This window comes from Papaver somniferum, chromosome 4 (genome assembly GCF_003573695.1).
Source record: "Papaver somniferum cultivar HN1 chromosome 4, ASM357369v1, whole genome shotgun sequence".
NCBI classification, from domain to species: Eukaryota; Viridiplantae; Streptophyta; class Magnoliopsida; order Ranunculales; family Papaveraceae; genus Papaver; species Papaver somniferum.
In genome coordinates this window covers 67,197,160-67,209,445 of record NC_039361.1, presented here as the reverse complement: position 1 = coordinate 67,209,445, position 12,286 = coordinate 67,197,160, and the positions used below count along the sequence as shown (strand labels likewise).

General features: G+C 37.8%; 2 protein-coding genes, 1 long non-coding RNA gene and 1 pseudogene across 6 annotated transcripts; 2 read left to right on the top strand and 2 right to left on the bottom strand.

Annotated features, from left to right (window-relative positions):
- Positions 1-227: 227 nt before the first annotated feature.
- On the bottom strand, positions 228-1,789 carry LOC113275785. Its single transcript, XR_003323771.1, has 2 exons — positions 1,745-1,789; positions 228-1,601 (listed from the first exon to the last, which is right to left on the bottom strand). It is a non-coding gene; the product is annotated as an uncharacterized LOC113275785 (long non-coding RNA).
- Positions 627-2,207, top strand: LOC113275784 (protein FAR1-RELATED SEQUENCE 5-like). Its single transcript, XM_026525350.1, has 2 exons — positions 627-1,763; positions 1,861-2,207. Exon 1 carries the CDS (start codon positions 656-658, stop codon positions 1,748-1,750), a length of 1,095 nt encoding a protein of 364 aa, XP_026381135.1. The 5' UTR covers positions 627-655; the 3' UTR covers positions 1,751-1,763; positions 1,861-2,207.
- Positions 2,208-2,409: 202 nt separating this feature from the next.
- On the bottom strand, positions 2,410-4,283 carry LOC113275783. Of its 4 annotated transcripts, none has more exons than XR_003323770.1 (4): positions 4,097-4,283; positions 3,755-3,920; positions 3,002-3,069; positions 2,410-2,766 (listed from the first exon to the last, which is right to left on the bottom strand). XR_003323770.1 is itself a non-coding variant. In XM_026525348.1 (4 exons), the coding sequence occupies exons 1-4, from the start codon at positions 4,168-4,170 to the stop codon at positions 2,753-2,755; spliced, it is 270 nt and encodes an 89-aa protein (XP_026381133.1). In that variant the 5' UTR covers positions 4,171-4,283; the 3' UTR covers positions 2,410-2,752. The 4 variants fall into 4 exon arrangements, 3 of the variants coding, with proteins under 3 accessions (XP_026381133.1, XP_026381132.1, XP_026381134.1); XM_026525348.1 differs by having other exon boundaries at positions 2,410-2,785; positions 3,755-3,849; XM_026525347.1 differs by having other exon boundaries at positions 3,755-3,849.
- A 2,116-nt stretch (positions 4,284-6,399) lies between these two features.
- On the top strand, positions 6,400-11,961 carry LOC113272650 (annotated as a pseudogene).
- The last annotated feature ends 325 nt before the right edge of the window (positions 11,962-12,286 follow it).

The following is a 12,286-nucleotide window of genomic DNA, read 5'->3' as shown; positions in this document are numbered from 1 at the left end:
AGAGCACAACCATGAACTTGTGCTTGCAGAAGAAGCACATCTGTTAAGGTCTCAAAAAAAGATATTACCTCAGCAAGCTCGGTATATAGAATCACTTCATTCCGGAGGTTGTGGGCCAAGTAAAGCATTTGCAATTTTAAGCAAGGAACATGATGGTCCACAAAATCTGAATTTTACATTAACAGATTGTAAAAATCATTTCCAGAAAAGGCGTTATACAAAGAAGGTGATGCTCAAGTTGCTCTGAACTACTTTAAAGCTATGAAAAAAGAGAACCCAGCATTTTCTTATGAAGTACAAGTTGGCAATGATAACAGAGCTTGTAATCTATTTTGGGCAGATGCTAGATCAAAGATAGATTATGGGTTTGATGTTGTTTGTTTCGACACCACATTTCGTACTAATAAGTATGGTATGCCTTGTGCTCCATTTGTAGGTGTGAATCACCACGGGATGTCTGTCTTATTCGGGATGGCCTTACTTGTCGATGAATCTGCTGAATCATTTGTGTGGGCTTTTCAATCATTTTTAAGTGCAATGTCGGGAAAGCATCCAAAGACCATATTTACCGATCAGGCACAAGCGATTGGCAATGCTGTAAAAGAGGTAATGCCAGACACACACCATCGTTTATGCTTATGGCATATTTTTCAGAATGCGGCAAGGCATCTGTCTCATGTTTATGCAGCCAATGAAGACTTTACACGCGGAATGTCTTTATAGTGCTGAAACTGAAGAAGAATTTGAATCCATGTGGACATCGATGCTCACAAAATATTCTCTTACTGACTATGATTGGTTGATAAAACTGTATGCCTTACGAGAAAAATGGGCTCCTGTGTATGGAAGAGAATATTTTTGCGCTGGCATGACAACAACTCAAAGGAGTGAAAATGTGAACAGTTTTGTCAAGGGTTATGTAAATCGCACCCTATGCATTAATGATTTTATATTGCAATATAAGAAAGCGGTGATGGACTGGAGGGAGAAAGAGTTACAAGCTGATTACCAAAGTAAGCATTCTAAACCTGTATTTATTTCTCTCTTGCGTTTTGAAAGAGAGGCAGCGAAGATGTATACTCGGAAGGTTTTCAGTATATTTCAAAAACAGTTAAAAAAATTTGGTTGTTATCTTGACAAAATTGAAGATGAGAATGATGAGATTGCAGTTCATAAGGTTGAGATTGTGAGTTCGTTAAAAAATGACAAAGAACGGAAAGTATGGTTCAATAAAAAAGAGAATACAGTAGAAAGCAGTTGCAATGGTTTCAAGTTTACGGGTATTTTATGTGTGCACGCTCTGAGAGTTCTTCTTTCAAGAAGAATTTTGGAAATTCCGTCGCAGTATTTTCTAAAAAGGTGGTCTACGCATGCCAAAGATGGTTTTATAACAGACAGTTCAGGGGCTCCAATACTTTCTGACTGCAATGAATCTTCAAGCGTCCGATATAGTGATTTAGCTCATATTGCTCTTACCGTGGCAATGAATGGTTCTGTAGATGAAGGGTCTAGCTCCATCGTCAAGCGTCATCTTGCTTCTTGTGCAGAAGAACTAAATGCCTACAGAATAAGCCTTGAAACAACAGCACAAGTTGATGACTCTGAAAATCATGAACAACAAGGAAAGGTTAAAAATAATGGAAGGAGAAATATCGAAGGGGAACTGATCACCATCCAAGATCCACCTATAAAGAAAAAAGTACGAGGGGAACAAAATACAGGGTACAAGAGCCAAGAAAAAAACCTCTAAGAAAAAAACCCAGGTATTTGCTATCTCCTTTCTTTTAACATCCGTCTTATAAAAAATTCCGCTTCTGAGGCCAAGAATACAATCTAAGCCTTCTTTTGACCTTTGTTCAGGTGCAACAAGGAACTGTATAGGCACATTTACGCTTTGGTTGGACCGAAGCCAGAAGCTGGTAGAAGTAGCTTCAGCATTTGAGTTAGCCAGAAGCGGCAGTGTTCAATTTTTTTTTTCTTCTAAATTTAGATGTTAATTCAGTAAGTTTATTTTTTAGCTTATCGATATCGCTCTTCATAACTTTGTTAGTTCTTAGCATTTGGACAACCTTTGCAGACTTCGATATGTGTACGTATCGATTAAGTCTTAGTATAACTTTGCTTCACGGTACATACACATCTTCCTATTTGTCATACTGCATTTATTACTGTGGCTTCTGTAACTCTCACAAACCTACCATTGGTTTGGTTTTCTTTTCCTTTAAAACAACATTTTTGTTTATGTTTCAAGTCCCTTTTGCTTTACTCACCAAAATCAGGAAGGACTAAAACATCACAAGTTTCTTATTTCATTCTCTAGGTATGAGGTTTTGTAGAACAAAATAAATTTGGTAAACAGTTTTTAAGCGGATGACAGGAAATTTTTTTAGTTTCCCAACTGGAATTCAGTTTCTCATAATCATAATCAAAAGAAAACTTTATTAGTTCCATAATGCTTAATGCAAGTTTAATACAAACTTAAAACATCTCCTTTGATAATTTCATAAGCCTCCATGAATTTGAATTCGCGCCCTACAGATGCAGCATATGCAAGAATTGCAGCTTCTTGATCCATATTCAAGCCCCTCAGTATTTTTTTTATATCGTAAACAACAATCACGTATGCCCCCGAACCTTTCTGATAGACATTCTGGCGTTCTTCCTTGATAATTACCATTTGAGTTGACAAAATAGTGAAGAACACGATCCCAGAATGCTGTTGCGCTCTCTTCCATTGTAGTGTCTTCTAATCCTACAAGGTAAGCCCTGCAAAGATCAATATCTTCTGCAGTTGTGAAATTCATCTCGCGCTGGTTAGTTAAGCAAACAGTATGACAAATAGGAAGATGTGTATAGAAACCTTATATAAAAAGAACATATTTAAGTTTAAAAGTAAACATGCTGGTTTTGGGGATCTAAGAAGGCCAAAATGTGCTGGTCTTGGGATCTTTCCTACTTTGGGGGATCTATGCTTAGTTTGAAGATAAAGAATGTTTCTTACACTATCCTCTTGATCCAATCCCAATTCAAATTGCGCATTACGTGCACCAAGTTGAATGGATAAGTTCTCTGTACAAAAAAAAACAATTAATGATCAAAAGCTTTATCATGGAAAATTAGAGGAATTATGCATATGCATACGAAGTACCATAACTTTTATAGTTATTTACAGTTGACTAAACCAGCTCTACATTTTGGAAAACAAATGTGAACGAGGATGAGCTTCATTTTCACATATGGATGATCTGAATCAAATGATATACATGATATTAGCCCAAAGGGATATAACTAATATATCAAAGAGATTAACAGCGTATATATTTGGCATTTTGCCGCCATTCTTTCACGAGAGTATCTGCAAAAATTCATAAAGTTTAGAACATACAAAAAAGCTAGCAATGGAACCCTAACTCTAAATCTTCCCAAGTATGAATCAGAAAGAAAAGCAATAAAAATAGCCAAGAAATTTGATGAAGTTGTGACCACGTGGACAAAATAGTTACCCCAGTAGCACCAGTGTAATGGTACTCATTTATCAAATACAAAATCAAATTTGGTTGAATCCCATAAATTGCTACTTTCTCAAACGCTTTATTCACTAAAAACACACAGATTATCACAAATTGTTCCATCAAATTTCACTTAAAAATCAATACTTTTTTTTTCTTTCTTTAATCAACAGAAACTCAAAATTAATGATAAAGATGCAACTTCTACCTATAATGGAAGGAAGGGTTTTTAGGCCACCCCTTACCTGAATTATCTTCTACGGGGGTTTTCATTCCATTTTCTCCTCCTCTGCTTCTCTGTAGCTCATCTTTCTTTGAGTTTGCAATCAGGGTGTTGGGACTTTGAGGTTGAAATTCATTCAAGCAATATCACAAATTTCTTATAAACATAAAAATCAAAGATTCCAATTTCTGAAAGAAACAAAAATTCTAATTATTAGGTAACAACAAACCCTCTTCTTAGTTATGATAAGAGATAATCCTCCAATTAACTTCAATATTAGTCACCCCTTTTCGTTTCTTTCAACATCACTTGATTAGAAATCAGAAAACAAAATCAATCATAAGCGTCGTAAAGAATTACTTACTTCGAGGGTTGAGCTTTATTTTGTTTCCTGTTAGGAGATTCATCAAGAGTAATCTTCTTCAACTTCTTCAACATTCGATTATGTTTTAGCCGGATCTATTAAGATCGCATTGTTCTATAACTTTGCTTCACGGAGTTTTTAGGAGAGAAGAAAAAAAATATGACGACAGAAACTAGAGAATAAAGAGGTCTCCTTATCTAAGGTAGTTATTAGCTTTTTTTTTTTTTATAAGTGGTTAATATTTTCTTTACGAAAACTGTTTGAAAAAGGGAATCTCGTTGAAACCCGGACGTGTCAAGAAGAGACCACATCGTAGCAGGGGCGAGTTTTAACAGTATGACTGCTATGTAAACCGGATCTTAACAGTACGACTGTTTTGCAATTTTATTTCGACCACATTTGGTTTTACTCCACTTTTTGCTACTCGGACCTCATTTAATGTTAACTTCTGTCTTTTTCAGTCGTAATAAATGAAAAGAATTACTTAAATTTTTTGAAAATCCTAAGGGCAACTGCAATGGACGAGTAAACCCAAATTTTCAGTCGAGTGGGCTGGCGTAGTGGGACGGACCATCGATCAAAATTTGATCAAAGAGTAAAATCCAGACCAAATTTGGTCTGCGATCAAGACCAAATCCAAATATAGTCGGGCGTTAATATAATCTCCACTACACATCGGGCGTTGATATAATCTACGCCATTCATCGGGCGTTGATATAATGTCCGCTACACAAGGGGCGTTGATATAATGTACGCCTGAAACGGGGCGTTGATTAAATGTACGTCCGATGGGGCGTTCATAAACTTAACGCGCGAAATGGGGCGTTCATATACTTAACACCCCACTCCATTTTCAACTTCACAATTTATGAAACTTGCATGGGGCGGGCTTTATACCTCCGCCCCATTTTTTTTTTTTTTTGTTTCTGAAGCGTATACTATACCAACGCCCCACTCGGACGTTATCTTTACCAACGCCTGATCCCAGGCGTAATGTTTATCAACGCGCGACCAAATATACTCTTTTCCCACTACGCCACATGACGGACTAAACCCAAATTTGGTCTTTTTTTTAGTCTTTGGTCTTTGGTTATACTCGCACCACTGTGGACGCTCTAAAATCACACTTTAAAAGAGAGAAAAACAAAAGAAGACAGAATTTCCGGAGAATAAAAAAGCCAAGTACCGAGAGAAAAAACTAGGATTCTACGGAGAAGATTTTTGTACAGTTAACTATGGTGATTCACGATGAAGGAGTTGTTGAAGCATCAAAAGAAATGGAATTAGTTGATCCTCCATTAATTCTATCATCATCTCCAGTTATTAAACCAGGATTGAAGCATTTTAAGAAAAATTTAAATGAAATTTATAAGGTGTTATTAGTCTCACATTGTTGGTCAATCTAAGATCCTGCGGTTTATAATTTCTTAGGGCCTTTCCAGTCATTGCTAATTAGTTTTGAGTTGGACGCCCGTATTCTAATATGGTATCAGAGCAGGCTATATGCGAGGAGTCTTTGACCGCGTCTTTATTCCGCGTCACCCGATTTAATTGTCCACGTGTTAGATCCAACGAGGCTACACGTGAAGGAGGGTGTTGAAATTATTAGTCCCCCACTGTTGGGCAATCTAAGATCCTGCGGTTTATAATCTCTTAGGGCCTCTCCACTCATTGCCAATTGGTTTTGAGGTGGACGCCCGTATTCTAATATAAGGGTTTCGATTAAGGGTGCACAAGACCCGGTCCGATTTACCTATACCGACCCGGACCCGAAAGACCCGAAAGACCCGGACTCGAACCGATCCGGACCCGGAGTTACCGGTACATGTACCGGTTCTGAATGTTGATACCCGGTATAGACCGGTACAGGTACCGGTTCTGGGCTATTCCCGGTCTGTACCGAACCGAAAAACCCGGTAAATTAGAGCCATTGATATCTTTTAAGATATTACATCCTAGCCGTCCCTTTTAGGTTTAGTCTCATCTTCAACTCCAGGTACAGGTACAGGTACTGGTCCTGGTCTTGGTACAGGTACAGATACAAGTACAGGTACCTTCGTTATTTTGAACTTAAGTTGTAATGTTGAACTTCATATGTTAAGTTAGTTTGTTATTAGCCTTTGTGTTTCAAAATTTGGGTAAATACCCGGTACCGGTCTGGAACCGGACCGGTCTTACCAGTACAGGTACAAGTCCAGGTACATGTACATGTACACAAATTGAGGAACCGGTCCACTTCGTGTACAGGTACCGGTTCCACCAAAAACCCGGTCCGAACCGGTCCATGTGCAGCTCTAGTTTCGATGGATCGATTGAGAAGAAAAGTGGCGATTTGGACATGGAAGAAGATGAGAGTGGTGATTCAGATGAGGATATGGATGATGATGAAGAGATTGGTGGTAGTTCAGATGAGGATGATGACGAGGAGGAGGACGGTGAAGATCACGATGAGGTAAAAATTCAATTTGCAAGGATTTTAGTGTTTTGATTTTTGTAATGTTTATGTTATTCTGATATGAAAACTTAAACCCTAAATCCTAACCTGGTAATGTGATTAATCGAGTTTCCCCTGCTGAAATAGGAATAGATTCGAGGTACTAAAATTGTTTTGAGTTTATGCAGGAAGTTAGAATGCTTTGTGATTGAAAATAGTGTCGGCTTCAATTCAGAAAATTCGGCTTAAAAGTTTTCATTATGGTGTTTTGTTGGTTTAATATGCATTTTTTTGTTCTCCTTTGTAGCTTATAGAGTTCAGGGTTGATGACAATAAAGTCGATGATGAGATGGGAATTGCCAGGTCCTTCTTTTCACCTAATTTTTATTACTGATTATTAGAATTTTGAATCTCAACCTTACGATTTTCAGTTGTTAGAAAGCCACTTATTCTTTTTGATCAGGCACTGAGTGTTTGACCTTGTTTATGAGAACATAGACATTAGTAAAATCAGGTTATTTTGGTGAGTAGTTGGACTGTGGGGAAGGAGGTTCTGAATACCGTTTTAACTGTGCTGATGAAATGGTGATCTCACAGGACTTGTGCTGGCGTGGAAGCTGCTTCATCTGAGGGCTTGCCAGCCCGCCTTCCTACATTTCACACAAGGTACAAAGTCACCAGATATATACAAGTTACAACTAATTGCTGTAGGTAATCATGTTGCTATATGGTAATCAGGTTACTTTTGGTGAATTGTAAACAGTACTCTAGGACGATGGTGTGCTGTGATTTCATATGATGCATGTGTTAGGCTTTGCCTTCATTCCCTGGCCAGGGGTTGCCCAGAAGCACCTGTCTTCTTAGACAATGAATGTAGACTCTTGCATAGAGCATTCGGGTAAGTCCAGTCTATTTTGTGCTCTTGCACTTACTGAAGCTGTTAACATGGTCGTTTATGCAAGCTCTAAGGCAGAGGTGACAGGTGTGACGAATCGTACTCCTTTGTTTCTGTTTTATAGCTTGCAACATGTGCTGTTACAACCAGAAGGTGAATTATTGGATATAAGGTCATCCATTCCTATTATTAAGGGATCATCCCCTAAAACTAAGAAACCAATTGGCAGAGTTGATGTGCAAGGTACCACATTGCATCTTACTGTATCAATATTCCTGAGGAATCTTAGGTTTTTCCCAACTTGTTGCTCATTTTGCAGTTCGTAAAGTGAAAATGGATTTGGATTCACCAAAGGGATGCAGTTTTTCATCCCTTCATCCTTCAAAGATAAAAACGGAAGTGCTTCGATGTTGCTTGTCCAATCTACGGTCGACATCTTCTGGAGTAAGACAAGGTATTTTGTCACTTGAAACACTAATTTGTGTGAACTTTATCCTAATCATAAAGGGCCAAGTAGTTGGTTACATATAATGGACTGACAATAGCCTCTATATAACTTGTTTTGTATTTTGGCTCTAGCTTGGTATATGATGTTTTAACTGTAAATAATTTGGTAATTGTTACCAGAGACATACACATGCATTTTAAGATCAAAAAGTTCAAATGATGACAAGCCAGTTTGTATGCAACCGGGTTCAGGCGAAACACATTTATTGTATGTATCAATTGCTATTTTTCTATAGCCCTTTCTCCAGTAATACTCCAGGCTAGTGAAATTATGCTCAAAAAATTTACTATTTTCTCTCTTTGCGGCAGTACAGTTTTTCAGATAGTGTAGGAGATGATCTTTTTCTTGTAGTCCAGGATTCTACAGGAAAATACTGTGGTTGTGTTGTCGCTCAGATAGATACTTTTATCGAGGAGCCGGTTGTATTCCTACTTGTTGGTATCTTTTTAGATATTGAGGCATATTATTGAACTCAGGACTAACATGTCAGTTGTATACCTCAGGGTGGCAAGGTTCGTTGGTTGCCTATTTACCGTGAACCAGAGCACGAGCTTGTTGGCAGAATGCAACTGTTCATAAAGTATAATAGCAGTATAGATGACAGTGGTGACTCTGAGGTACAGAAGACTCCATCCTCTGCTGAAAATATCTTGTTAAACATCTGCTGTAGTGTTTCCAAGCCGTGGTTACGTTTTATCCTAATTGAACCTTGCACAGCAAAGATTTGTGGTGAAACATATTGGAAAATTTAGTTTATCTAATGGCTAATATGTTAATCCTTTCGCGTTGTTCCCAGTGTGGCTCAGTTGCGGAAACTGTAGCCTATGACTTCGTTTTAGAAGTTGCTATGAAAGCTCTGCATTTTCAGCAGAGAAATCTGGTCTTACGTGGGGAGTGGAAGTGGTTACTTGCTGAATTTGCATCTTATCATGGGATTTCATATGCATATGCTAGACTAAGGTATTGATGTTTATTTTACTGTTCACCTTTTCTCATCCGTGTTTTGTATGGAATGATTGCTACTTCACGATGTTGTTTCCTAACATGATGTGAAATTATAATTTCATGATAGATACCTTTCATGTTATGGATGTGGCTACACCTACGGCTGATTGCCTCGTCTTAGTGTATGATCTGTTATATCCCCTAAAAATGAAGGGCAGTGCAAGAAGCACTTTAAGCTATCAGGAGGTAAATGCTCTATATGTTTATTTCGTTATTTTTTGCTTTTGTTTTGTTAGATTAGTTTGTTATTAGTTCTGGCACTAGTCGTCAATACAGTGTTTTAACTCGTATGATATGATACTTATCTCTAGTGACTAATTGACCAGAATCGCATCTTAGGAGAAATTGAGGGTCAACTTGAGCAGATTCTTTCTCTTGCTTTTGAGAATTACAAGGCATTAGATGAGTCGTCATTATCAGGAGTTATGGACGATTTTCGGCCTGCTAATGGATCTCCAGCTCCCGCTTTAGCACCAGCTGCCAAGCTTTACAATCTTCTTCATGATATCGAATCTCCTGATGCACAGTTCAAACTATGCAGATATTTCCAGGTGAAGTGTGCTGAATATCTATTTTTAAACTCATGTTGTGTTATTCCCATCCCTCAGTTTCTTCATCCTGACAAAGACCTTAAGTCTTCCCTAGGTTTCTGCTAAAAAGAGATCAAGAAGGCACTTGGCTGAGACGGACGAGTTCGTAACCAGCAATGGTGAAGGAACATTGCTGGACGTTGTTACTCTTTCTTCTTCGTACCAGAAGATGAAATCTTTGTGTTCAAACTATAGAAACGAAATTTTTACTGATATAGAAATCCACAGTCAGCATCTCCTTCCTAGGTAATGATATATGGGGTTCTAGCCTTTTTCTTCTTTCCTCTAAAGCCTTGCACGATGTCCTGGAGTTAGGCTAGTGATTTAATAATGTAGCAGTGTTGGTTTTAGTAAGACTTTTACATTTTATATTTACTTCAAACTTTTGATTGATGCTATCATTTTTTTGCAGCTGTATAGACCTTCCCGATATTTCTTCATCCATATACAGTATGGAGCTTTGCACTAGATTGCGTGCGTTCTTGTTGCATGTCGCCCTGAAAGTCCCTCATTTCCTGTATCAGAACTTGTTATTGCAACTGCTGAGTTTCAGAAGGATCTCATTAGCTGGAATATTAGGTAGGTTGATCTATGATTCATACTCTACTTGTACTCTACTTGGTTAATAATGCGTAGCAATCTAGCTCATCTATCTTTCAATATTGCCAGTCATGGCAAAGGAGGTGTCAATGCAAAAGAATTGTTCCACCCATACATTATCTCGTGGATCCAACATAAAAGTCTGTCCCTGCTTGATGCCTGCAAATTGGGGGTCAGAACACAGCATTTTACAGTTCCGTTTGTGGATTATATGTATGACCGGCTCAAGGAGACGTTAAGTGAATACGAATTCATCCTTTGTCGCTGGCCAGAGTACACTTCTGTGTTAGAAACTGTAAGAGTTACAGTAATGTAGTTTCTTGTTTTGATAAATTATACTTGTTAGGTATATGCATAATAAGAATGTATAAGAGGAACTGGTCATTTTAGACCAATCTTAGAGTTCTACTGTTTTTATTTTGTATTGTACATCTGTTAAAGGCCATTGCTGATGCTGAAAAAGCCCTGGTAGTAGCTTTGGAAAAGCAGTATGAAGATGTTTTATCTTTTAAAGAGACCTTGGCGCATAAGTTCGGCCTCAAACATGTTGAGAAGCTTGCTCACCGATCTGCATGCATCTACGAAGTCCCTGAAGAGGTAACTTTTTTCCTTCTTAGATTATACTATGTTCTTTCTTATGGATCTCCAGCCTTGACATACTTTCTTTGCTTTTCAGTTGGGAGTTTTTATGAATTCAATAAAGAGAATGATAGATATGCTGCTTCCCGAAATTGAAACCCGGCTGCAGTCATGGAGTTCTTGTATTCCTAGTGGGTGTAGTACAGTTCCGGGGAGCTTCTAAGGGAAATTATGGTAGTGCTAAGATCCAAGCTCAGGAGCTACTTGCAGGCCATTGTTGAGAAGCTCGTAGAAAATGTGAGTCCACTGTACTGTATTTCAAGTAACACTCTTGTACTCATACAATTATCTTCCTTGTAGATCGACAAATCTCTTTTCTGATTGTATTAACAGATGAAGGTGCAGAACTTGACAAAGCTAAAGAAGATCCTCCAAGAATTTAAAGAAACAGTGACAGAATCAGATGTTCGAAGTAGACTTCAGCCCTTGAAGGACCAGATCACTAAGACCATAGTTCATCTTCATAGTATCTTTGATAGTCGTCTATTTTTAGACATGTGCCAAAGATATTGGGACCGGATGGGACAAGTTAGTTACTCTTTGTTCCTTCTTAATTCACATTGCAGTTTTATTATCATTGTATCACTAAATTGGGTTTTGCTATTTTGTCGCAGGATATCTTAAGTTTCTTGGATAACAGTAAAGAGAACAGAGCCTGCTATAAAGGCACACGAATTGTAGTTTCTGTGGGTGGCAGTCTTTTTTGTAATTTTTAATCATTAGTCTGAAATCCAAGCTTATTTCCCATGCTATGATACTGATTTCTTACTCTTCCTGGTGTTCCATTTGGTATCTGCAGATATTGGATGACACCTTTGCATCTCAGATGCAACAGTTGCTTGGAAATGCTCTTCAAGAGAAAGACTTGGCTCCTCCCAGATCAATCATGCAAGTGCATTCTGTTCTATGCAAGGATGCAGTGAATCACACAGGCAATATTTACTCACGCTGGTTCTGACAAGCATTTGTATTAACACAAGCTGTATAGATTTTGTATAAGAATAGAGTTTAGTCCAGTTTGACTAGTTTGCCTCCTCTGGTATGTATATTTTGTTCCAAGACGATGCAAACAACTTTATATACACTGTAAACTTTTACATACACAACTGAATGAAGTGGTAACATGGGTTCTTGTGTTGCTGAGCAGCACAAGGACAAAAACTTCGACTTGATGCCTGATGGTACACTACACAATATAGACCTCTTTTATTACTACTGGAAGAACCTGAAATTACCTCACTAATAAACACTATAATTGTTAAAAGTTGTTGCGAAAATCTGAAATTACAAGAATATAATTAAGTTTTTTTTTTTTTTTTAATTAGCTCCAATTTATAAGTTCAGATTTTTCAGATTTGCACGTGACAGGGTTTTATACAGGCAGGGGTATAGCACTTGTAAGGTCATTCAATTTCAAGAAACGAATCGATTGAAAAGGAATCACATTAATTTGAAACGCAAACTAATTTCTAGATAAATTTCCGTTTCTGACAGTAATCATTGCTGTAAACCTGCATTT

Bases quoted from the DNA above. Each gene is read 5' to 3' on its own strand.
- LOC113275784 (XM_026525350.1), top strand. From the start codon at position 656: ATGCGGCAAGGCATCTGTCTCATGTTTATGCAGCCAATGAAGACTTTA.
- LOC113275783 (XM_026525347.1), bottom strand. From the start codon at position 4,170: ATGTTGAAGAAGTTGAAGAAGATTACTCTTGATGAATCTCCTAACAGG. The intron at 3,850-4,096 runs GTAAGTAATTCT...TCAACCTCAAAG, and splicing joins AATAAAGCTCAACCCTCGAA to TCCCAACACCCTGATTGCAA. The intron at 3,070-3,754 runs GTAAGGGGTGGC...TTTTTTGTACAG, and splicing joins CCCCGTAGAAGATAATTCAG to AGAACTTATCCATTCAACTT.